The sequence below is a fragment of the Balearica regulorum genome, chromosome 4 (genome assembly GCF_011004875.1).
Source record: "Balearica regulorum gibbericeps isolate bBalReg1 chromosome 4, bBalReg1.pri, whole genome shotgun sequence".
In the NCBI taxonomy this organism is placed as follows: Eukaryota; Metazoa; Chordata; class Aves; order Gruiformes; family Gruidae; genus Balearica; species Balearica regulorum.
The window spans coordinates 79,140,079-79,165,220 of record NC_046187.1 but is presented as its reverse complement, the minus strand read 5'-3'; the positions used below and the strand labels follow the sequence as shown (position 1 = coordinate 79,165,220).

General features: G+C 53.5%; 2 protein-coding genes across 4 annotated transcripts in view; one reads left to right on the top strand and one right to left on the bottom strand.

Annotated features, from left to right (window-relative positions):
- PTPRA (protein tyrosine phosphatase receptor type A) overlaps positions 1-14,323 on the bottom strand; it is a 127,663-nt gene extending 113,340 nt beyond the window's left edge. Inside the window, exon 1 of one of the 3 annotated variants that reach the window (XM_075752810.1) lies at positions 13,996-14,323. The gene's annotated coding sequence lies outside the window, so the exon portion shown is untranslated. The remainder of the gene's footprint in view (positions 1-13,995) is intronic. The other 2 variants (XM_075752811.1, XM_075752813.1) reach the window with 2 other exon arrangements.
- Positions 14,324-15,340: 1,017 nt separating this feature from the next.
- Positions 15,341-22,324, top strand: MAVS (mitochondrial antiviral signaling protein). Its single transcript, XM_075752797.1, has 6 exons — positions 15,341-15,500; positions 15,602-15,776; positions 16,319-16,551; positions 16,970-17,555; positions 18,680-18,831; positions 19,358-22,324. Exons 1-6 carry the CDS (start codon positions 15,384-15,386, stop codon positions 20,042-20,044), a joined length of 1,950 nt encoding a protein of 649 aa, XP_075608912.1. The 5' UTR covers positions 15,341-15,383; the 3' UTR covers positions 20,045-22,324.
- The last annotated feature ends 2,818 nt before the right edge of the window (positions 22,325-25,142 follow it).

Below are 25,142 nucleotides of genomic sequence, written 5' to 3'. Positions count from 1 at the left end.
ACCACTGAGTTCAGCTAATAGCATGTGCCTGGCTATCAAAGATGACAAGATTTTAGCAGCTTATTATTAATAATGAATCCTCTGCAGGATGTTTTCTGCTAGAAAAAGCAAAAGTGTTGCTTTTTCAGCTGCCCATTACCTAAAGTGAGGTGAATGAGCCGCACTTCAGAGGGAATAAATCCCTTTTGGATCAGGTAGTGGGCAACTCAAGTGGGAAGCAGTCAGCATCGTTAGACATCGTATCTGTTCTCTAAGCAAGAGACTTCAGGCTTAGAGTATTTCAAAAACCAGCACTTCACAACAAACATGGAAGCAGCAACTCCTCCTTTTTATTTCACATATCTCTCCTTTTCCCTGGGGACAGCAGGCAGCCCAGCGTGCCACAACAGGAATACCCCAGTACATTCCTGGGCAGAAAAAACCCATGAGCGAGGCAGGAATCGATAAATTGGAGTAGGATGGCAAGTGGAGGAAAGTTCATGGAAGACAGCTCACAGAAGACAGGAATATTAAAGAGTTTCAACTCTGAAGCCAGGAAAGACTTAATAGGCATGTTTGCGCTTGAAGCTGCTCACAACCAACCCTGCCACACAGGAAAGAAAAACTACAAGCGGAAGAATTAAGTAGGCAAATGCTTGACCTAAGTGTGATTTTGTCAACGGAGACAATTTATGGAACAGGTTCATAAAAGCAAAGGAGGACAGGGGAAAAAAGGGTAGCACAGGTACTGCCAGACTTCTGCCTGCAAGCACCTTATTCCAAGATGATCTTTCGGCTCTTGGCTGTGGAGATGGAGGCAGGATCCAAGAGCCACTCAGAGTGGGGAGATGAAAACAAACAAAAATGACTTCTCAGCATCTCAGTCCTGCACTGCAGGACGGATCTGTGGTGAGATTTCAGCACGATCCAGCACTGCTGGTCTCGGTAGCCCTTGCCTGCTTGCTGCAGGCAGGGCAGAGGGTGAGGTGGATCTCCTGTGCTGGGGTTTGCTTCCACGGCACTGCAACCACACGCACGGTGGATGCTCCAGCCTGGGCCGATCAGAGGAGCAAGACTGCAAGGACGTCTGTGAGAAGAACTGCAGCAAACCCTGGGAGCTATCCTGCACGAAGCCAAACGCTGTGCAAAGACTGCAATAAACCAAGCTTCCGAGGTGCCTGTTCAACATTGCTGGGCTCTGAGCAAAGAGAAAGTTCACCAGAAACAGGAAGGTTTTTCTGAAGTCATCATTTGTTGTTGCTTCCAAAATTTATACCTCAGTGTCTCCAGCTGGCACATCTGCAGTCCTAGAATTCAAGATGCTGCGATGCCGTATGCCAGGGCATGGTGCAGAAGGGAGAGTTTGGCAGCTGGGGGGCCGGAGGGATGAAGGAGACAATCCAAAAAAACCCCACCACCAAACCATGAATTTAGGTCCAGAATAGAATGGACCAAGCTTGCACTCATAAATAAATTCAAGTTGCTCTTATTAGCAAGAACAGATTTAAGCACCACATACGTGTTCAGTTCTTCCCCCTTACCATTGCTTCCCGATGTTCCCCAGGCCTCTCACTTCTCCCCAAAGGCAGATCCAAGTGCCTCCGCCAGCTGGGCACAGCTCAGAGCCAGTATTCGGCAGCAGATCCAGGATGGAAGTGACTTTGAGAATGTCTGAAGGGAGAATGTAATTCGAAAGCTTTGGAGCATTTTATTCAATGCTTCGACTGCTTCAAAGTAAAATTAGGTCCCAGCTTCCAAAAACATATGAAGTAAAACCATCAGCAATGAGAAAAATTGATTCTAAGGTAACATCCAATGCTATGGTTTGATGGGGCATTTGTAACCACACATCAAGTGACCACAGATAAATTGGGGTAGTCAGAGATGCTTGAGAACTGGCTGAAGAACACTGAAGAGCTACAACAGAGTGACTGGAAGAGCCTCACTCAAGAGGGATATAAAATACCACTGTATCTTTGACAAAAGTCACCCTTATCTGAGAGCTGGCCCGAAGATGGAAGTTGGTAGCCCACGTCCAAATGATGGGTTCGTGTCACAGCAGGTGTCAGAGGCCACGCTGCCTCCCAAGGCTTGATGCAGCATTAGCTCTCCAAAAGCCTCCAAAAACCCCACCAAAACTGAATGAACTCAGTAGCTGAACTTTGATTCCCCCCAGACCAGACGCTGCAGCACCGCTGGAGGGAGTGGAAGGGAATTCTATGTCCCTGCTGCTCATCGTGCCTCTGCTCAGCTCCTGAAACAAGGCTTCAACCCTACAGCCAAGTTTGGCACTTCCATCTTTCAAAAAAAAAAAAAAACCCACCCAAAAAATTATTCTCCAATTCCTCGCCATGCTGCACAGAAACACACGATGAAGAATCACAGGTGGAAGCAAACCCACGAGCTCATCTCAGCGTCTGCTCCGGTCCCCAGCCCTCCAGCATCCCTCTTCCCAAGGGAAGGCACTGCTGACAGCACCGCTCTAACAAGATCTGGGGGGAAACACATCCTCTGCCTGCGCGAAACAGTCGTGCAGCCGGCTTCTCGTGCTGGAAACTGGCACCTAGATGCCAGGGGCAAACTGCTGCCAGCCCTTTGGACCAAAGGACAGGAGAAAAACCCTCTTATGCTGCTGCAGCCTGAAGCCCATCTCCCCTGTACTGGAGGCTTTGCCATGCTGCAGATTCTCACCATCGGAGATGAGGGTGCAGGGAGATAGACAGGCAGGAACGTCTCAGGCTGCAGGGAGAGCAGAATTGAAAAGAAGTGCTTTTTTAAAACATTTTATGCTTCCTTATCCCAGTCTTAAACTGTGGGAGGGACACAAAGGACTGAGCTCTGGATGCCAGGTGCTCACTGGGGAGGCTAACCTCTTCAAGTGTGAAGTGTGAGCATCCCAAAGGAACTGAGCTGCAATTTGTTACCTAAACAGCAAAATAATCCTCCTGCAAATGCCCTGCACCAACAGACTAGTTCTCATAGCGAAGACAAAGCTTGAGCAATGCTTTAAAAGGCCTGTAACAATTACTGTAACAGGCAAAATGGAAAAAAAGGTGGAAGTGGCAGTCTTCTTTCGACCCCTGGGCTTGGGATCCACTGCTGGCAGGGTTTCTGGCAGGGCTGGGAGCCTGCCCACGCTCCGATATCAGAAGGGGGACACCGCAGGCACTGCCGCGACCATCTGGGGGGCTGCACACGCCTGAAGTGACACGGACAGTGTCAGTTGTGGGACGGGACCGGTCACAGCTGTGACGAACGTGGCAGAGGTATCCCGAGACAACCTTTCCACATCAGACTGCGAACAGGGAAAAACATCCATGCATCCATGCAAGCTGGCTACTGCGCTACCGGCCATGTCCTTCATTAGTTAATTACATTTCTGTAACTGCATCACCTTAACGAAGCAGCAGGGGAAGAAAAATTCGGCACCAAATATAGAGGCCATCTCGGCTGGCCAGCAATACCTTCTCTGACACAAGCAGATGGCATTTCAGACAGGGCAACAGGAACCAGAGTGCCTTTAAATCTGCGTCACGTTTCTCAGCCTGTGGGGCACTGAATGGCGCCAAATGAAAACCCCCAACGCACACCACAACGCTGTCCTGTGCTAACAGCCGTACCACGAGTCCCATTAGAGAAGGAATCCTTAAACGCTGCAGACACGATTTTAAAGATTCTCTCCCAAACTGAGCCAAACTGTCAGCGGGTGAGATCTCCCCCCTCCACAGCCGGGCACCCCTGGATCATGGGCAGTAACAAGCAGGAAGTCATTTTGGGGAGCAGAGCCAGCTTAAACAAATGAAAGTACAGGTTTGGTCTTTTATTCCAAAGGCTGCTAGCATGTCCAGGGATTGGCCACCTCTAACGACGCCATGATCACCAAACCAGCCTGATGGATGGCACCGCCTCGCTGGGGCAGCAGCAGCCAGCAACAGCAGCCAGCCCTCCGCTCCTCACAGCAGCTAGGAGAGGCTTGCACCGCTGCTTGCCATGCCACATCTTTCCACAGCAGCTAAACACACTAATCTCCAAAGATCTCATGTCAGCAACTCTAAATCCACTCTACAAAAATAAAATCTTTCCAAATAATCCATACGAAAGCAGCTGAGCAAGTATTGAGCAACTGCAAAGTCCGCAGCTTCCTAAAAACAGTCATAATCTTGCCGTAACTTCAAAAAAAACCATTGAATAAGTTAATTCCTGGGCTCAGATGCTGAGGAGCTCAGCTTTCCCATCACTGCTGAGGCTGTTTCGCTGCCCGGGAGCCCTGGCTGTAGTTTCCATCTAGCTATCATCAGACCTGCATGCCTCATCCCTGAAGCACTTTTTTCCCCCCAGGATTTTCCACCTCTCCCATGCACTTGTGCACAGACTTCCTCATTCTCTGTCCACTAGCCAATTAAGCACAGTTTTCAGAGCAAAAATTCAGTTTCTCAACTTAAAAGTTCAAAAAGGGGGTGTTGTTTGGGGGCTGAGCTTCTTGGCTTTGCTCCAGAGGGGTTGGAGAAGGAATGGAAATGGCTGTTTTCAGATAGCTTCATTCCGTGCTGTGGAATTATTCAGTAGAGGCAGGCTGCTCTTACACTTGTGACTGAAGCATTTTCAAAAATGATGAGCAGGAACGATAGGTGAACGGCTTCTTTCAAGTTTGCAGTGAACGAGAGCCATAAATCTCCTACTAGCTGCCGAGCTTGTGTCCCACAGGAGCCAAAGAACCTCTTCTGCAAGGCACTGAGTGTCCTCAGACCCCCTCGATCAACACGGGAACAGAGATGAGGCAGGACCCGGCAAGATCAGGTCCAGCCCACTAGTTCAACCAACACCGACTTAAGGCTCCACCAAAAATGTCAACCTCTCTGTGGGGCAGAGATGCTCTGTAGGGAATACAGCGGCTGTGGAAAAGGAAGAGGTCTTGCAGGGAACGATGCCGGGGCCGCAGCAGCTGCATGGAGAAACCACCGCCCTTCCTAACAGCACATGGCTGCCCTTGAGCCTGCTGACAGCTCACCATGTCCTCTTCCCGCAGGAGCACCACAGCGTTGGGCAACGGGGCAGCATCAGGTGCTTCATCCCACGCTGCTCACTCAGCTGTGTGAGAGAGAAAATAAGGACAAAGGGCTCCTTGGGTTCCTCTTTTCTTGCCACAAACACGCGAAGATCCAGTGGAGGGTATAGCCTTTTAAAGCAGCTCCCTGCATTTCACAATTTATCTCCATGTTTCTAGACGAAGAGGGCAACATATGGGAAATTACATAAACTCAAACACCCCCACAGAATATGCTGTATCCTGGAAAAAAGACAACTACCTCTGCACAGGCACTGAACTCAGTTTAACAAATTTCAAGGAAGGCAAAGAGTAAATCCTCTGTCACACAGGGGATAAGACACAGACATAAGAAGCAATATCAGATACTCAGATGTCTACAAAACCTCTCTTGGGTGGATCAAGACATCCACCACTTTTGCGAACACGTACCTGCAACGCCGTTGTTACACATACAGCACCAAGAGTTCCCCTGCAGCCCTGACCGAGGGACACGACCTCCCACAGGGACCCTCTCAATCGCCACCGAGAGGGATGGAGACACTCTGGTGACCCTCCAAGCCATCTGAACACGCTGGCGGACCCAAGGTGGGAAACGCTCAAGCAGCCACTGGGTTTGTCAGCCTCTCTGTAGCCTCAGTCGAGGAGGGGATGGGAGATCCACTCCTCCTCTATGTGCCAGAGGAGACAAGCCAGAGGAGATGGTCTTAGAGATGGGGTTGCATGGACAGGCAAGGCTGCAAGCTGCCCATCCCACACCTCCTTCAATCGTGTTTTTAGACATGAGAAAGGATGATGGTGCAGCATTTAAGTTACTCACCTCCCAGGAGAGCAGAGATTCATCTTAACCCTTCCAAAGCTGCCTTTGTATGTCAGCTAGCCCACGCCTCAGTTTCCCTTCGTGACAATATCTCCTTTGTGCATTTTATTTGTTTGGATGTTGGATTCTGGGAGGCCAGACCTGCCTGCTCAGCACAGCGAGAGCTGAAGTACAACACTGCTGCAACACAGAGCAATGGCTGGGTCACAGATTTCACCTCCAGGTCCCTACTGGAGTAAAAAAAATAACTTGTACACAACCACTGCAGATGAAGCCAGGTACAGAAAAGATGATAGATGAGTTGGCTGAATATTTGTTCTAAAAGGCAGTGCTATGTAAGAGATTCTCCCATAGCCCCACGGGAAATGTCTGTAGCCTGCTCCGGATGAGCTCGCCAACCCCTGCAGACTTTCGGAGCCCAGCAGAGGACTGACATGCAGATCCACCCATTACGCAGCAATCTACATACACTAAATTTCTCAAAGGGTTAAAATGATGGAAAAAAATCAGGGATGCACAGATTATGCTATTGGAGGCCACTTCCTGGTAGAAAGATTTTGAAGGACAGAGTGAAGCAGAACCAACAAAATTGCAAAGTAAAACCATGCTAGCCACGAAAGCGGTCTTCTCACTTATTTTCCATATACTTCTAGATAACCTTAGATAATAATATAACCTCTCTAATCCCAGTCACGGTCTTCCAGCTAGCTGAGTATCTACAAATAAACCACTGCCATTGAGTCAACCAAAGATCCCGCCTGGCATTCCCACCTGCCACCAGAATGAGAAGGCAAATTCTACATGGCAACTGGGATTAAAAACATCTCTCTGTCTGTAGCCAAATAGGTTTAAAGTCCCCTCAAGAGAAAATCTTGAGGATTATCCATGCTTTCCAATTTATTATTCATTTCTAACTCATCTCCGTTCATCTCTAATTCATCATTCAGGCCTAGCAGGGATGGCATTAGTGTCTTCTAGGAGGCAGACGGGAAGCTGCAGCGTTTGGGCTGCAGCAGACAGACCAAAGCCCTGCCCTTCTGATCTAGCAATGCAGAGAAACAAGGGAAGACTAAGTCTGTACTTCCAGTTAGAGACTAAATATGTACATGCAGAGCTGAGAGTGGGCCTAAAGTTATACTTCTGAGACTTCATACTCCACAGCAGTCAGTTTGGAAGAGAGTGAAATCCAGAGGCTCTGAGATATATCACGTGTTAAGCAACACTGGAAAACACATGTGAACATATTTATTTTCAGGCTTCTCAAAAGTATCCCTAAGAGCTTCACTTTTGGAACAAAAGTGAGATGATTATCTGCTGGCATGATAAAACATTATTCAAATTGTAAAGCAGCAGGGAAGTTTTGCATGCTGTCCTGCCACACACTATCACGAGAAAAAATTATGGTACCTCAAAGCGTTCAGGTTGAGAGCCAGGATATCCCCGTGCTGCAAGCGCAGTGCCTGGAACAAGAGGCTGCTGTTTCCCAGAGCGCTGCTGGAATCTTTATAAACCACTAAAATGCTTTTTTTTCCCCCCTGTATTAAAAAAAAAAAAGCAAATCCTGTTCTTCATATTTCTCCTCTTACTCAGCAAGATTTACTTACTTGAGGTTTTTGCCTTTTAGAAACTTCTAACAGCATCATGACTGTCATATCTGACCCTTCTGCCCACCAGGTTTAGCCAAGTCTCTCGGGCCACCTTGCCACCAGACCCAAGTTGCCTTCTTGGCTTTTCTTCCACTAACTATTTCACTGCCCAGGCAGGTCACTTCTTCCTCCATCTCCGCTTGTCTCCTGTCCCTGGTCAGGGGCTGGATCTGCAGAGCACGTAGCAGAGCCTTTCGTGGAGAGAGTAAGCACAGCTATGGCCAGTATCTTCCTACATTAAGTGGACTGACCTCCAGGTCAATGCAGGTCCTACCTTTCCTTTTTTATTTTTTTTTTTTTTTTTAAATAAAGATGAGTAAACAGAGAACCTTCCCCGGATTTGCCAAGACCTCTCTTGAGATCACATCATCAGTTATCACTTCAGGGCTCACCTGAATGCTCACCAGGGCCAAACCGCTGTTTCAAAGGGTGAAGTAAGAGATGCCCAACTGGGAGCAAGCAGGACTTCAAGGTGGTTGCAACGTACACTGAGGCCAGGAACAGATTTCCTGACTGCAGAACGCTCTCTGACACGTACCATGACGTAATTTACTAATACAAATTAGTAATATCAGCCCTTAGCCAGCTGCAATTTGTGAATGAAGTGTTTGAAATCCCCAGAGTATGAATTGAGACACCAGCTCTGAGAAAGCAGGGTCGCGAGCAAGGGATGGACCCCACACAGTCCCAGGGATTAAAGGAGGATCTGCTGCTCGGTTTGCAAGTACCACGAGGCTCCCCGCTACGGCTAAACAACTTTGTTGCAGCTATTACCAGTGCTCCCAAGGGCAGCAACGCTCCAGATAAGCCCCAAAAGCTGCCTAGTCCATCCCATTCACATCACCTCTGATCACCGCTCTTCCTACCACCTGGTCAACCACAGTTAAAGATGAGCCTGTGAAAGCACACCAGACCGTACAGTAAAATTAACAATCACAAATTAACGACACACTGGATACACAGAAGACAAGGGAGGATGGTTGGGTACCAGTTTTGGGGAAGCCCTCTACAAGTTGCCTTCTGGTGAGAAGATCCCCAGCTCCTTGGAGGACAGTATCTGAGCACAGACCCAGGGAGACATCCTACCTTCAGCAGTTAAACCAGAAATGTCTGCTGCTCTCTGCAGCCCCGGAGCAAGGTCATGGCCAACGGGGTGGAGACCAAAGTGAGCTAAACCCCTGGGTTTTACATCATCAGAACAATTGTTAACTTGGAGAGGTTATTTCAAAACATCAGGCATGACATGGGAAGGCAGTCATCCCAAGAGGGGGCTGGTTCAACACCGAGAAATCCGGCGGTGATTGATTCACTGCTCATACCTGAATCAAGGTTTCCTGTCACCTATGACTTGACTCAGATACACAAAACCTACAAGCTCGAACACGCTGAATTCTGTTTTTACGACTGGTATGCTGCCGCAGCACCTCTGTCATCAGCCTCTAACAGGCTTTTATTGATCGCTCTTGCAGCATCAAGCAGCATTTTGGACCCCAAGTTATGAATACAGGTCTGAAAACTCCCGGTCTCACCCTGCAGGCAGGTAGCATCCATCAGCCGAGGTCGGATATCCAGACACTGGGAAGCCCGTCTCACTCTCAGCACGTCTCCTGCCAGCTGGAATTTCCAGGCTAGACATCCCCTGTTTCCACCACCTCCAGGGCTCAACCTGAAGAGGCATTCACGCAGCACTCTGAAAAACGAGGACACGGCCTCGGTGCTCACCAGCAGAAACGATGAAGCTACCAGCGCTGAGGAAGGCAGCTGCGAGACGGGCAGGGGCGATCCTGCCTGCAGTACCTTCGCGCTATAATTCGTCTCATGCTTCCCTGGTAAATGCTGGGGAAGCCAGGAAGGATGCCTGCACCTCTCCTTCTTCAACCGCGCGGGGATTTGGGGGAGGGAAGGAATTTGGCTGGCTTCCCTACGCTACGCAAAGGAAGGGAGAACAGGGATGTCTTCCCGGAAGGACCAGAAAATAGCCGCAGCTCGAGTTAGACTGTGGGGCAGGATGTGGAAGTCCTCGTTACGGCAATAAAAAGGTCTCAAGTACTTGGCCAGGGCGCCAGGAATACACCGACACACCAGATCGGCTCAGAAACAGCTTTTCACATCAGCGCGGTGGGAACATTTTTGTTTATTTGTTCCTCGGCGTTAGCCAAGAAGGAAGGAGGCGGTGGTCTGCTCCCCCTCACCACACATGTCCTCAGCTCCCCGCAACAGCAGAAGGCTTAAAATTGGTGACACCTACATCTAGTGCTCCCTCCTACCAACCTGGGATGTTCGGTCTCACGTACAGGTTTTAATTTTGCTTTAGAGGAGGGATGGCACGGCACGACCTGACTCACGCAGGACAGGCAGAGGTTATGCTCTTGTCTACTCGTCTGAAGTCAGAGAACTCTTGTTTTCCATCCCAGGTCCAAATTAGTACTAATTATTCCATGCAAAATGGAGTTGCTTCAACAGGAAGGAATTAGGACAACAAATTATTCTGGAATAAAGAGGACTTGCTGCTGCCTAAGCAAGCGATCTGTTTGTACATGGAATTAAAGGGGCATTCTCCCACATATGTTTTGGGGAAAAAGCAGTCCCCACACCGTTTTTTCTAACCTCCATGCTTGTTACGGTAGCCACCAGGATTTCCTACATGACCAACGTGCCAAAACCCAACCCACACTCAGTTGTTTCGACTTCCACCATCAAAACTGCAGCCACCATAAACACAGCAGTCCCATATGTGTAACCACAGCAAAAGCGAGTTTGACGGCCACAGCTGATGCTTTCAGTTTCGCGAGTTTTGACTCGGAGCAGGGAGGGAAGGGGGACACAAGCACGCACCCTCCCGCAGCCTAAAGTGGGGCTTCCTGAGATGAAGTCACAACCCTCAAATTTAGTCAAACCCCAGTCGTCCCACCAGAGTCACAACAAGACCTCCATCTCCAGTTCCCAACCTCAAACCAGCTCAACACCGACTCGCAGGACACGCACGGCCCCACCGGCTGCAGTCGCACAGCGATTTAGTTAGTTAGATTTAGTCCTGTGGGACACACGGCGGTGGAGATGGATTATTTGTGTGCCCTGATGTGTCCCCTACCATCACCTCCTCCTGGCACAAACACAGCGGCACCCACCCCGCCTCACTGTACTACAAAACACCTTATCCTGCAAAAAACCCCAGATAGGTCAACGTGGGGCAGACACGGGAAGCAGCGCTGCCATCACAAGGGTTGCCAGGACCATGCTGGAGGCGTGGAGATGAAATTCAACGTCTCCTGAAGACATTAGCCAGAGAAAAGCATGAATGAGCCAGCTCCGGACTCATGGCTAGGCAGATGTAAGTGACAGTGACAGCGTTCACAGAGCGTCCACACCTTTCCCACGAGCTTTGGCCACATACATAAGTTTCAAGCAGTGCCAGGTACGATGGCAAACAGGAAAGCCATGTGAGTTGTACCTGAGAAGGGTGTTTCCAGCATTTTTTTTTTTTAGTTTAATGAGAAGAAAGCACTCGCGATGAAAGCCACGCTACCCACTTACAAATGCTAGAGACATCAGGAAGAACAGGATCAGACCAGCCTCCAGCGATACTCAGGACCAGCTGCTCCCACGGAAGATGGAAGCAATAATTCTGGACAGTTCGGGAATCGCTTGTTTATCAGTAAATCTCTTCCTAAGCCCTTCAGATAGTGATTAAGCACAATGGTTCATACCCTATATATTAAATATTAATCCTTCCTAATGTGACTGCCGATGTTCCGATTCGGATAACCGCACACCCCCAACAGCCCATTCCTTTTCCGCCCCAAACCACATAAATACAATGTACGAAACCCAGCAGTATTTTGTGATCCAGCTAGAGGAGAGCTGGCAATATTCTCCTCGGCCTCCGAGCCTGGGAGTAAAACAGCTGGATCTCACCAAAAGCAGGAGGGAAAGAGTTAAGAGCAGGGAGATGAATCAGCCCACTGCTATGAACGCGGACATTTCCTACCTCTTCATTCTAGTGTTTCTTCCTGTCCGCGGGCTTCGGAGATGCTTACAGACCTGGTTGCATTCAAATGATTTCCACCGTGACAGGAAAGCCCGGGGATTTGTTTTATTTCAAAAGGAAAACGCGATTTGTGAATGAGACCAGAAAGCGACCGTGAGGGCTGACCTCTTTCCCGTAGATCACCAAGAATAAAGTCCCAGCCGGCAGCTTGTCTATCTGCTGTACTACTCCTGACCCTACGGAAGCGTACGGGCGCTCTGTTCTCCCCAAAATAACCCACCCCACTCTCTCCGGTGTTTCGAGGCATCTCACAGACCATGACCACACAACTGTAGCTCAGCACTGCCCTACCCAAAGCGGTTACGGCAGACCCGCGGGCCGAGCATGGCAGAGGTCACGTAACCTGTGCCCTTCCCGCTGGATCGGGATCCGCTGTCCTGCTGCAAACACAAAGGTTTGGAGGGGAACAGATGTAGGTCGTCGGCTGGAGGAGACGGGGAGAGAGGGAATTCAAACTACTCTTCCACAAGGATGTTGATGTTGGACTTGGACCAATATCACAGATTTGCACAAAGCATCAGTTATTTCAGAGTGACATTTCAGAAAAGCAGAGTTATGTATCCTATTAACTTGAAAACAATACAGCCGCACCAACGCCAGGACAGCAATGCCCCTGGAAACGGGAAACATCTATTTTCAGCACCTCCCAGTATCCCCCCACTGCTTTAACAAACTGGTTTTATACAGACCGAGCAAATGCCCTGGAGCTTCCCACAGACACCCCCCCCTCAAACAGCTCTCCAGCAGGAATTCAGAGGAACACGCAGAGGGGGAACACGGCAGTGCCCACTTTCTGTTCAGCACAGACACCAAGTCTCTCTTGGTGTCTCTCCAGCACCTCCAAGTCCCAGCAAAGCTGTGGCCCACGCCCCCCCAAAACGTCCTGGCTCTTCACCTTGGCCACAGCAGAAGTCACTGGGGGAGCTGGCAGTGCTGTGACCATCCCTGGGGTCCCGTTCCTCATCATCGAGCTGGTTTCCCAACCTCACCGTAGGAATAACGGCATGAGTTTGCATCTGATCCTTGACGGAGAAAGACATAAATCCTCCTCGCAAACTCGGCAGCTCCCTGCTTCGGCTGCAGCCGCCCCGCACACCTCCTTCCCTGCCATCGGCTGCTGCAGCAACAGGAATTAAAATAAAGATAAAAAAACTCCTGTTGGGGCTGCAGTTTTATTTGCCCGCACCCCTTTCGTTTCTAGATGTCCTTGTACAGGAGAGGAAAAATCCCTAAGTATTTTCAAAGCATTCTGCATGCTCACAGCAAGCTCCCTCCAGCCACAGACAGGCAGAGAAGGGATGACTAATTTTTTTAGCGTAATACGCTGCAGAGAGCATCCTACGAACAAGCAAAGTAAATTCCTGAGGATCTCGGCAAGGACTCCACCACTCCTTGCGAAACTTCCCAGCTGGAACCTTGCAGCAGAAAAGCCAGAAAACATCGGGTTTTTTTCCCTCCTCCAACAAACAGGGGCTGGGATTCCTTTCACGACAGTATTTGGATTTTAATGTCAGTCCATATTTAGCAGAAGGAAAAAAAGCCTCCCTTCCTTCCTGTCACATTTTCCACCCTTGATGACATCCAAGATCAGAAATAAGCAAGCGCTGGCCGAGGAGGGAGGACACATCTACTCGAGCGTGGGAGAACCAGGAGCGTGGCAGCTCCTACGTTCCCATTTGGGATGTGCGGAGACACCGGCGAGGAGGGGACCCAGCCCTCGGACCTCCTGGTGAGGAGCGACATCCCCTCCGATGCTGGATCCGGCTTGGACCATCTCCCTGAGGGACGGCGCAGGGTGGGAGCCAGGCCATAAGCCGACAAGGCTGGCGTACCCCTCCCAAAAAAAAAGAAGCCTTACGTCCCTGGCACAGCCTGAGAGCTGCCGAGAAGGCCATGGGTCAGGCCGAGTAAGGCCGGTGTGTTGCTCACCCACGGGGGGGGCCTGGTGCCGGACCCCCGGCGTCCTGCATGGCGGAGCCCACGGAGCCCGGCGATGCTGCGGCTGGGAGAGGCCAGCCGTGGTGGGGAGGAGGGGGCTGGAGATCGTGGGGTCTGACCGTGGCGGTCCGGCGATGTGACCTCTTTGCCAGGTGTCGGGGTGGGGGGGGGGGGTGTCCCCAGCTCGGACCCCCCACGGGTGCACAGAGTGGGAGGGGGCCGTGGGCTACTGCGGGCCCACGTGTGGAAGTTCAGACGTCCCAATCCGCGATTCACTTTTTATTATTATCATTAAAAAAATAAAACCCACGGGGTGGGGATTAAGGGAGGGGGGGGCCGAGATGGGACCCCACTCCAGGCCGAGCCGGGCCCCACGCAGAGGCCGCGGACACGCGTGGGTGCCGCCCGGCGAGGCCCCGCCTGGCGCCCCCCCCCCCCCCCCTCACCCCGGCCGCCCCTGCGTCGCCATAACAACCCCGGGCCCGTCCCCGCCGCCGACCCTCGTCGGGCGGTCGCTCACCTGCGACGCGGCGGGCGAGCGCTGGGTCGGGCCCGCTCCTTCTCCTTCGCTGGCTCTCGCCGCCGCCCAACGGCTCCGGTACGACGCCGCGGCGGGCGGCCCCGACCATGGACGCCGCGCCGGGGAAGGGCGCGGGGGTCGGGGTAAGGGTGGGGGGGGAAAGGAAAGGAGGGGAGGGGAAGGGGAGGGGGAGGCACCACCGCCCCTCAGCACCCCGCCGCGGGGCTGCCGGCCCTCAGCGGCGCCCCCGCAGCCGCCCGCCCGCTCCTGCCGCCGCCGCCGTTGCCGCCATGGTGCGGCTCCATGCAGGGCGCGCTCCGCTGACAGGGCCGGGGCGGGGCGAGGGGGCGGAGCCAGGGGGCGGGGAGAGGGGCGGGGCGATGAGGTCGCCGCGGGATCCCTCCGCCAGGTACCCGGGGGAAACGTTCCCGTTACGGTGCTGCCACCTGCCGGTGACGAGAAGCGGCCCTGTCCTCCGTGGGGTGACGGGCGGGATCGGCCCCGCGGCCCCGCGGCCCCGGGCCCGCCCCGTCCGGAACCGGCTCCGGCGAGGAGAGGGGCGGGCACTTCCTCCTCCTTCACAGCTCCTGTCTATCACCGAGACGGACGTACCGGAAGACCAATCAGCAGCTGTGACGCGTGGAGGTGGACGGGCTCAGAGCGGATTCCGGAACGCGCGGAGGCGGCGGGCGCAGGTAGGGGCTTCGTGCGGCGGGGCGGGCCGGGCCGGGTCCCCGTTTGCAGCGGGTCCCGGCCCCTGGGGTCCGCTTCTCCCCCCCCCTCCCCGGGCCCGCCGAACAGGGAGCTCCGGGGGGGGATCTTCCACCTTTATTTGTAAGCACGAAGTCTCCCAGCGCCTCCATGGGAGCGGGAAGGCGCAGCCGCGGGGGCGGGGGGGGGGGTGTCTCCGCCGAGAGAGCGGGCAGGGTCCTGCCGCAGCCTGCAGCTCCCGGGCGGCCGTTTCCCTGGGGGAAGGAGCCTGGTGGCTTTTCCTCCGCCATCTTTTTCTATCGGCGAGAAGCTGCGTCGGCCGAGGCCTAAAGCAGGAACCCAGCCTTGGCCCCCTTCTCCTGGCGTGACCCTGCGCCGTTCGTGTGGTGAGGCCTGGGCTGGGATCCACCGCCCGGCCGCAAAAAAAGGGTAAACGTGGGGCGGGCAATACCAGGAGGGGATGGGGTTCGGGAAAACAGAGTCGTGAGCTAAACTTTAACCCGAGTGTTTTTCGTTTGCGTGGTTTCTGCCCGGGATTTCCCCCTGCGGTGAGGTTCAGTGTCCTTGCCGAGGAGCCAGGTTCCTATACAAAAGCCCAAGCTCCTATAGAAAATCTGAGTGTTACCAGCAGCCCTCTGCTTATGTGAAGTCTCTCTCTCCGCAGATGCAGAGCCACCATGGGTTTTGCAGAAGACAAAGTGTACGACTACATTTTGAAAAATCTCAAGAATTTCAAGAACATCCGTGTGGCGTCACTGGCCGATTCCCTGAGCTGCCTGACCGACGCTGACAGAGTAATTCCCTGCTTTCCTGAGTCCCGCAGGGCTCCTTCCTCGTATAGCTGCCATACCTCTAAGCCAGAGCCTTTCTTAGAGCCGCTGTGTGTTTTATTTAGGATGAACTTTATGCCCGGGAGGAAACGCGGGGGAGCCAGGCTACCGTCTATAGGTTTTACCAGCACCTGAAGTGCCGGCAGGGCTGGGTGTGGGATCTCATCGATGCACTGCGCCAGAACAACGCGGGGCACCTGGCTGATGAGCTGCAGCATGTGTACGAGTCCTGCCAAGCCCGTACGTAGCCTCGTCGTCCCCGGGTGCTGCTGTGGGTGTCTGGTGGAGGTGGGGACCCAGCATCGTCCCCGGGTGCTGCTGTGGGTGTCTGGTGGAGGTGGGGACCCAGCATCGTCCCCGGGTGCTGCTGTGGGTGTCTGGTGGAGGTGGGGACCCAGCATCGTCCCCGGGTGCTGCTGTGGGTGTCTGGTGGAGGTGGGGACCCGAACCACGTCTCCTGGTGCCCGCCAAGCAGCCGGTCTCTCTCTCTGCCCCAGCTTCCCAGGGGCCTGGGGGTGTCTGTGAGTGTCCCCAGGGATGTCCCTCATCCTGGTGGCATGCCTGGGGATGGCAGGGTCCTTGTTTAAAGGTGCTCGGGTTGGTCGTGGGCTGGGTTGCTCACCTGAGGGGAAATGGAAAGATGAATTAAGGGGTGCTGCAGGCTTGGCAGGTGGGGGGACAGAGCAGGGGCACACAAGGGGCTGCCTTAGCCCCACACTCATCCTCTGCTCCTCAGCTTTTCCCCTGACATCCTCACTCACAAACTGCCTTGGCTCCTCCAGGTCCCCCAGCTCCCTCTGCTGCCTCCTTCCCTCCTGCAGCCAGTGGTGCCCGTCCCACCATCTCCTCCGTCGGTGCCCAGACGCTGTCCCCAAGGCCAAACCCAGCTCCGGGCGCCCCGTTGGCCGTGCAGCCGCACCAAGACCTGCCCGCCGGTGGATGTCCACCTCTCCTGCCCAGTGCTGCCACTGCCACGAGCATGGACCTGGACGCCAGGGTCCCGGTGCAGGAATCGGTGAGCAGGGCACACGTTGGATGTGGACACGGAGGTCCCTTTTGGACCAGAGCGTTGGTGCTGTGGAGTGTGAGGAGCCCTTGGTAGGGCTGGGCTTGTTGAGGGACCCCCAGGCAGCCTCATCATTGCTGATCTCTGCTGCACGCTTTCCGCGTCTGGCATCGTATAGCCTACGTATGGCCCTATAACTCCTCCCCTCTCCTGCTTCCCCTCTGCAGATGGGAGTGCAGGGGCTGCTCCATTAGTCTGGGCTCCCTGATCTTGTGGAGACCTTCAGTGATCTGTGCGGTGGGTGCAAAGGAGTCACCCCCTCATTGCCAGGCTCACGTGGGTCATGGGGTTGGAGTTTGGGGCGTCACGGCGTTCCCAGACTCCCTCGTTCTGACACAGTGATTTAACACAGCTCCTTGCCTTCCAGCTCCCCAAAAACCTGGAGCAAGAGAGTCCCCAGCTGCCTCCGCCTGGGAGCACGGTCCATGATGGAGTGAGCAATGGGCACGGCAGAGAGGGGCATCTCCCACACCCTGTCGAGACTGTGCAGGCAGCAGCGGGGACCCCCGGGACAGGCAGTGTGGCCGTGCCATTGGCTGCACCCCCCAAGTGGGGCCAGGACTGGCTGAGCCGCCAGCAGCACCCGGTGTGTGTGGACAACGGGTGTTTCGGGAATGCCAACCACCTGCACCGCGGCATGCCAGGCTTGGGGCTGGGCAGGTCTCTTCCGCCGAGGGATGCGGTTGCTGCTCGCAGCCCTGAGCAGCCCAGGAATGAGCCTGAAGAGGACTTCTACCTCTCCACTGAGTTGCCCTTAAGGCCAGAGGAGACTGCTCGCAGCGGGGGGCCACAGCCCCCAGACTCGCTGCCAAAAAACCAGCCTGTGCCCGGCTCCGAGCACAACGAGGCACCGGGCAGCTTCGTGGATGTGCGCAGCCCCCTCCTCATACAGCAGCAGTTCGATGCGGAGCAGAAGCGAGTCGAGATGCTGCAAGAGCCTGGAGGAGATGGAGGTGGGTTTCCTTCCTGGCAGAGCCACGTAGCCGCCGTGCAGCTGAGCTGACGGGGAGCAGGGCTGAATGTGCTGCCCGATGCCCCTCGCTACAAGAAGGACATTGAGGTGCTGGAGCGTGTCCAGAGAAGGGCAACCAAGTGATGCAGGGTCTGGAGCACAAGTCTGACGAGGAGCGGCTGAGGGACCTGGGGTTGTTTAGCCTGGGGAACAGGAGGCTGAGGGGAGACCTGATGGCTCTCTACAACTCCCTGAAAGGAGGGTGTAGCCAGGTGGGGGTTGGTCTCTTCTCCCAAGTAACAAGTGATAGGACAAGAGGAAACAGCCTCCAGTTGTGCCAGGGGAGGTTTAGATTGGATGTTAGGAGAAACTTCTTGACTGAAAGGGTTGTCAATCCCTGGAACAGGCTGCCCAGGGAAGTGGTGGAGTCCCCATCCCTGGAGGTATTTAAAAGAGGTGTAGATGTGGTGCTCAGGGACATGGTTTAGTGGTGAGCTTGGCACTGCTAGGGTAACAGTTGGACTTGGTGATCTTAAGGGTCTTTTCCAACCTAAATGATTCTGTGATTCTGTTCGGTGATTCTCTGCCCGCCCTGCTCGACAGGGAGGATGGAAGGTGGCAGAGAAGTTGCAGGTGTGGGGTAGGGCCCATCTGGGAGGCCATGGGGACCCTCCCAAAGAATGGTGGTGGCTGTGGCTGTTGGTACAGGACAGCCCAAGGTTGGATCTGCCTTTGTAACACCCGTGAGCGCTCATGGAGGTGCAGAGGGCAGCTCTCTGCTGGTGTCACCTGTCTCCTCTCCCATCTCCTGCGCCCCAGTGGCCCCCTCCAGGAAGGGAGCGAGGTTGGGTTGTGCAGAAATCCAGCCTGGCTGCTTTTTATCCCTTATTTTTCCTCCAGTTGTTGCTGTATTTTGGCACGATGTCTTGACCAGGACTTGGCAGAGGCACTTGCTTCATTTCCGACGTAAAACACCCCAGCTGAATGTCTGTGTACCCATGTTGGGTCCTGCTCCCTGCCTCCCTCAGCTCTGGGAGTATCCTGTTGCAGCGACCTTGGGGAACAGCAAAACTCCCCTTTTAGGTCTCCTAATTAACACAATACATTTTGTTTTCTCTCCAACAGACAGTTGGATGGAAACAACTACCCTGGTCGCTACCCTTGTGCCCAGAGACGCTTCCCCATCCTGCGACACCTCCGTGAAGTCTGTACAAGAGAAAAAACTGCCCGTGGCGGAAACGGCCAGCAGCACCCCCTCTGTGCCAACGAGGGAGAAGGTAGGTGACCTTTCCTGCTGCCACTTGCATTTCATTCAGGTCATTGCCAACTCCTCCTGGTCCAGAGATTTTTCTGCTGCAGTGTAAGACTTTGAGCTGGTGGTGAGTTTATTCAGGGCTTTTTTTTTTTTTTTTTTTCTCCCCACTGTGTTCACGTCCCCACCTGGACACTGTATTTTGGAGCGTAGGAGAAAGGGACCCAAGGTTTTTTGGGCTTTGACTCTTTATTTCCCCTCCTTGACTTCCCAGTCAGTTTCCCGGCTCCCAGGTTCCTCTTTCCACCCCTCTCCTCACTGCTCATCTCCCCTTCCCGTATCTCCCCTGAATCCCAAAGGCTCTCCCGAGCCCCAACACCTCCCTGCCCCGACTCTCCCAGCCCTGCGAGTTACCTGTGACCCAACTTCGCTGTTAGCGCCTGGAGATGTGGTCGCTGAGCGCTGAAGTGGACTTGTTGCGTGACGTTAGCAGAGACCAGGCCAAACGGGTGCTCCCCGTGGCACCCAGCCCCTCTTGTTGTCTCCCAAAGGTGCTCCCGGCCTCGGCAGATCCTCTTCCGACTGTTGCAGGAAGCTTTGAAGGCATGTCTGGGAGAGCGGCATCCCGAGTGAGCTCTGCCACAAGCATCTGGGCATCTTCCAGCAACACGGAGAGGGATGTGGAGCTCAGCAAGCCGGGTGTCCTCCTCTCCATGGCTGGGGAGAGCCCAGAGGTGGCTGGCAAACGCCCGAGCTCTCGGGGGCCCGGGGGCCCCTATTCTGAGGCGTCCAATAGCCTCAGGTTCAGCAGCGACCCGCTCCTGGTGAGCACGGATAGCTCGAGCTCAGGAGGAACGCTCTCCAGAGTCTTCTCGGGATGCCCAGCTCCAGCGGCTTGGGAAGACCCCGGGAAAGAGGAGGCAGCTGGAGCAAGCAGAGACTCCTGTCCGCCTCCGAGCTGGGGGAGCTCCTCCCTGGGCACCCATGAGGTCCGTGTGGATCACTACCCCAGCACCCAGCTCAGGGCAGGCAACGACCTCCAAGACAGAGCCGATCCCCTTGGAAACTCCCCAGTTTTTGACTCTAGCAGGGACCGTGACACTGCGGCCGACTCGTCTCAGGCCAAAGTCCCCCCAGGGGACAGCAACGGACCGTCCTTGCCATACATCATTCCAGCTGTGGGCATCGCTGTGATCTCAGCTGTGGCGTTTCTGGTGTATGCTCGATTGCAGAAATAGCGCTGGAGTGGATGGGATGCCACGACCATCACTCAGCCCGAGCAATTCTTCTTTGTAGCAGGAATTTGGCCAACGTGGTTGAAGCCAGAAGAGCAGTGATTGGGAGGGGAGGTAGAGGTGTCATTAAATCTCTTTCTGGAAGGTTTTGCTGGAAGAGGCCTTGGTTGCATGATGCTGTTGGGTTTGGGTCTGTTCCCCCCCATTTCCTAACCATCTTGTCTGTAGCCTTCTCCTTTTACAGCCATAGCGAGGGTCTTGTTCAGGGAGTGATCCCTTGAGTCAAAAAAGAAAGTCCTCGTGGCGATTCTCTACATCTTCCTTGTTTGGTCCCAGGAGGCCCCAGGGAAACATGTCCTGGTAGCCCAAAGGGTTGACCCCCCCACGTCCTTCCGGGCAGTGCAGCAAGGAGAGGTTTCGCAGACGTCCTGTAAAAGTGGAGCTGATTTTGTCAAGACTGCTCATCTTGGCTTGAAAATGTACCCGAAGGTCTGTGCAGCAGCCTTCACCAGTGCCTCATGTGGAATTTGCCTTACTCGGTGTCTCTGGCTCTGCTGCTGGCACCTTGGCTCATCTCTGCTCCTCCTTTCCTCCGGTGCTGAGTGCGTGGGCAGGACCCCCAGCGCACTGAGTTGCGCTGCCTCCTGCTCGTTCGTCCCTGGGATGAGAATGCGCCAGGCCAGACTGCGTGCAAGCTGTCGTCTCTCCCGGAAGCTGTTGTCCTGCTTCGGCGTCAGAGCATCCTCCGCAGGTCCAGAGGGTCAGGGATGGGATCTGGGGTCGCTTCATGCAGTGCTGACACCCTGGGGATGAAGTGGAGGGTCAGGAAAGAGCCGTAGCTAACCAGCTTTCTTGAGGATGAACCTCATTTCACCCCCCTCCTGCCAGGGAAGGGGTTATTGTCTAAGAGGAACATTTCACACAATGCCAGCATTAAGTGGGCTCGGTCCCACGCAGGCTTGTTGGGTGGCTTTGATCTTGAGGATGAATTTTTGAAGCCTGGCTAGGAGGGTGGATGTAGTTCTTGCCAATACCCGCCTCTCCCCAAAAGCACAGGGGCACAAAAGTAACAAAACTACTTTTTTTTAGTTAGAGAGTTATTGTAGCTAGAGGGGTTTTTTTTATTATTTTTTAAATATTTTTTTTTAAAGCTGTAAAGATGCCCGTGCAGACCTTTGGGTGTTCGCACCCTCCCATGATTTGCTGGGGGGCAACAGGGGAGCTGTGGCAGGAGGCAGGACTGGGCAAAACGTTTGGCGGTCTGGTGGTGGATTTGCACGGCAGAAGGCTCGTGCCACGGGCTGGCGTGGTTTGAATCTGGTGAGCCCGCAAGGATACCGTGGGCTTTAAACCACCGCAGTGGCCTGGTGCTGACAGCCAGGCTGCACTCCTAATCCAGGCTGTTGCCTCTTCCCTGCTTTACTGTGTCCAGTAATTCATTCCCCCAGGATTCCTGCCGTTCGGCACAGCTTTCCGAAACCTTCCCGCTGGCAGGGGAGATGGAGGGAGATGAGCTCCCCGGCACCTGGCTGCAGAGTGCAGCCGTCCTGCCTGGAGCTTGGCCTGCAGCGGGAAGGGTCCATCACCCCCACGATGGGGTGAGTGGCTGCTCCTCCCTAATACTTTGCCCAAAACCAGAAGTGCCTCCTTCAGTAAACTGTTTTGGTTTTTTCTTCAGCTTTTATAATTCTGTCAGTGGGGGCTTTGTACAGAACCTGTTGCCTCCCTGTGAAAGCTGCAGTTTTAAGCCCTGAGAATTACTCTATTTGTAGTGGGTAAGAAAATCTCCCCAAATCCTTTCACCTTACTGTTGAATATCACAGAATACATATAGTAAAGCAGAGTAACCGCACTGTAGGATCCATCCCAAAATTTGGCTCTTTAAAGAGAGGGCACGTGCCTTCTCCACACGCTTTCTGTGTGATTCTGAGGACGTCTGCGAGATCCCAAACCAGCAGCATCCATACCAAGGCCATCTTCTCTCGTGCTTTACTTGCCTGCAAAATTCTTCACGTATTTTCCCAATGGCTTGTATGCTTTGCCTTTTTCACTTCGAATTACTCTTGTGAAACAACTTCAGACTTGATAAAAGCATACGTTCGGTTTTCTGCTGTGAAGTGCCGATGTTTTCACAGTTGTAATGCAGCACTTTAAAAGCGTAATCAGCAGGTGAACCTGCAGGAGGGAACTGTGTCCCTGCAAATCTTTTTAAAAAAGGAAAAAAAAAAAAAAAAGCACCTTTTACTAACTGCACAATAAAATTGTTTGCCACTTCGCACTCAAGTTGTGAGGTTGCCGTGTGTGTTTGTAAGATGAGGGGAACGGATCTCGGTTTTTGAAGCCTCTGTGGAACAAGGAAAGATCTCCTGTAGAAGTTGGCTGGAGAATTAAATCACCTAAGTTATCTGCTCAGCAAATGGAGGCTGCAAAGAAGGATCCAAACAGCCCTCCTCTGCTTTTTTTGGGGAGGGTTGCTTGCTGCAGTTCATGCACCTTGGCTTTCCCAATTAAGTAAGAGGGCGCTTTTAATTAGCAAAGGCTGTTTGTACAACTTTTGCTATGTGCAATTTCAAGCAACTCCATCCGTGGGAGTTGGACTGTTTCCCTTGCTCTGGAGCTGTGTTTGGATTTCTCGGAGAACCCTTGCTTGAGTATCAGTTGGCAATTTGGCTTCCTCGCCTCTTCCTCCTCCTCGACCTGCCTCTGGCAGCCAGTTCTGGTAAGACCCTTGCTTTGATCTTCAGGGTTGCATGTTGGGCATGTTGAGGTGATACCTCGTGTTCCAGCATCCCAGAGACTAGAGGTGACCTCCCAGAGCTTGGGGGTGGCTTCAGACGGTGCCAAGAACCATCAGTCCATATCAGGAAGAGGTGGACAGGATTTGAGGACAGTTTCCAGGCCTCGTTTCGGAGCAAGCACGGGTCCTGGTCCAGATGATGCCCACCACGGCAGGTCGAGGATGGTTGTTCTCGATGCAGCGTATAGCTGAGCTGCAGGAGTCATCTCCTCAGTGGAGATACTGTGGTTGCCAAAGAGGAACTGGACAAATTCTGGGAAGCGAAATGCACCAAAGGCTTTTAAACAGAAGTGAGAGCTGCGAAGTGTTACAAGCCAGAAGAGTGTTTGGGAGAAATTGGGCTGTAGGCAGCTGAGGTGGCTGAGTGGTGGCAGGCTGGGAGGGAAAGATGCTCCGGACTGGATGTAATCAGGTGGTGGACAGCACATGCACAAGCTCAGCATACTGCTCCCCCTTCTCTACGATCCAGATTCTCCTGGATTCTCTGGTCGAATCGGATCCCAGGATCCCGCACAGATGAGGCGGCTGGGCCACCTCTGCCACCCTGGTTTCAGCTCTGGGGTGCGGGCACCAGTGGTGGTTGCCCCCCTAGGTACCACTTCTCATCTGCTGAACAGCTTTGAGCTCAGCCTGACCTACAGAAAAGAAATCCCAACGTCCGCAAAACCACCCTGGCCCGGTTCCGGCTCGCCCTTGCTGGCGAGGGAGCCCTTGGGGAGAGCTCCTCCTTTCACTACGAGCTCCTCCTTTAACAACAAGCTCTCCTCGCTTTCTGCTTTCCCAGGTAGAGCTCTTGACTTACAACCCAGGTATTTGAAACACGTTCAGGGCTCAGGGCTGACAAAACTCTGAACTTCAGGCAGCGAAGCTCAGTGAGTTTGTTTTTTAATAAAATTAAGACAACACTGTTATGAAGAAGGGTTATTTTTATTCCGTGAGGTTATGCTTTATCTCGTATCGGTACCAACCCCATTTATATGCTTCCTGCACTTGCCTGACAGGATATTAAAATTATACAAACTAAATTTGACCGATCCCTATATCCTGTTTTCACCACAGCAACCAGAATTCAGCAAATTGTTTCTGAAATTTTTACACCTTTTTCGCACGTCAGTCACTTATCCCTTTGGTATCGAATTAATGCCTTGAGGATTGCGGTGAGCCGAGATTAACGCCGTGGAGGTGAGGAGCACCGTGGGTCACTGGGCTGCAGTGCCACGCTTGGCCGTGCTTTAGGTACGTTAGACATCAATTAACGTTCCACCTATGAGCCTCCATCGTGTTACAACGAGAGCTGTTATGGCATAATACAGTCTGGGAGTCTGTTTTCCTCTTGAATGTCGTCCTGTTCGTTGCTTCCACCTGTCTTTATGGTTGCCTCAATTTTTCTGCTGCCCGGATGGCTTCTGCTGGAGTTGTTAGCTCAGCATTGATGACCATAGGGTCAGAGTTTAAAGAACAGAATGCATCAGCACTTAAATGACGTTGTGATTTATAGCTGAGGATTGGGTGTAAGTGCATCCCGAATCCTTGACCCTTGTTTCTTTGTCTTTCCTCCTAAATCTCCTGTCTTGGCTCACATTTTGTTGCGTCCGTCCGTTACCGAGCTTGCAAGATCTTTGGAGAACTCAAGTGTTTTCATCTGCCCTCACTGGAAGAGGGAGTTTGGATCCAGTTTGATCTCTGAGGCCTCGTGAAGGGGAACGGGACTTCTTTCTGCTGTCTGCCTGTCTCTTCCTCCGTAGGAGGGAAGCCTTAGCTCTCCCCAAGGCCGGATGTCCTCCGGGACACGTCGAGCTCAGAAGCATCTGATTCTCTGTCACTTTGTGTTAGTGCCGCTAACGTTGCCCAGAGCGGCAGCCTCTGAAGACGAAGCTTTCACCAACGCCTTTGGGACAGGGCGTCCTCACCAGCGGCATCAGCAGTGACGGTCTTGGGCTTCCCGGGGATGGGGAAGGGCTGGCTTGGAGCTAGGAACGAGGAGGTTTAGGCCCCAGGTGGAGGCCGTGGGGTGCTGACCCGACGTGGTGGGGGGCCAGGGGGCCGCAGAGGCTCCTCACGGTGAGGTGATGAGGGAGGCGTCGCTATCTGCATATGCAAATCGTATGCAAAGCAGCCCCCCTCCCCGCGCGGCATCAGCCTAACCGGGCCTACTGCGGTCGTCCTTTCGGCCCCCCCCGCGTTGCCATAGTTACCCGGCGTGTCAATCAGCCTCCCTTCTCCCGCCCCGAATGGGCATCCGCCTCACATCATTGGACAGCTGCCGTGTCATTCTTTTTCCAAAGAAAAACCATAGGCCAACGC

Coding starts and splice junctions, on each gene's coding strand:
- MAVS (XM_075752797.1), top strand. CDS start 15,384: ATGGGTTTTGCAGAAGACAAAGTGTACGACTACATTTTGAAAAATCTC. Junction 15,501..15,601: donor GCCTGACCGACGCTGACAGA/GTAATTCCCTGC, acceptor TGTTTTATTTAG/GATGAACTTTATGCCCGGGA. Junction 17,556..18,679: donor AGAGCCTGGAGGAGATGGAG/GTGGGTTTCCTT, acceptor TCTCTCCAACAG/ACAGTTGGATGGAAACAACT.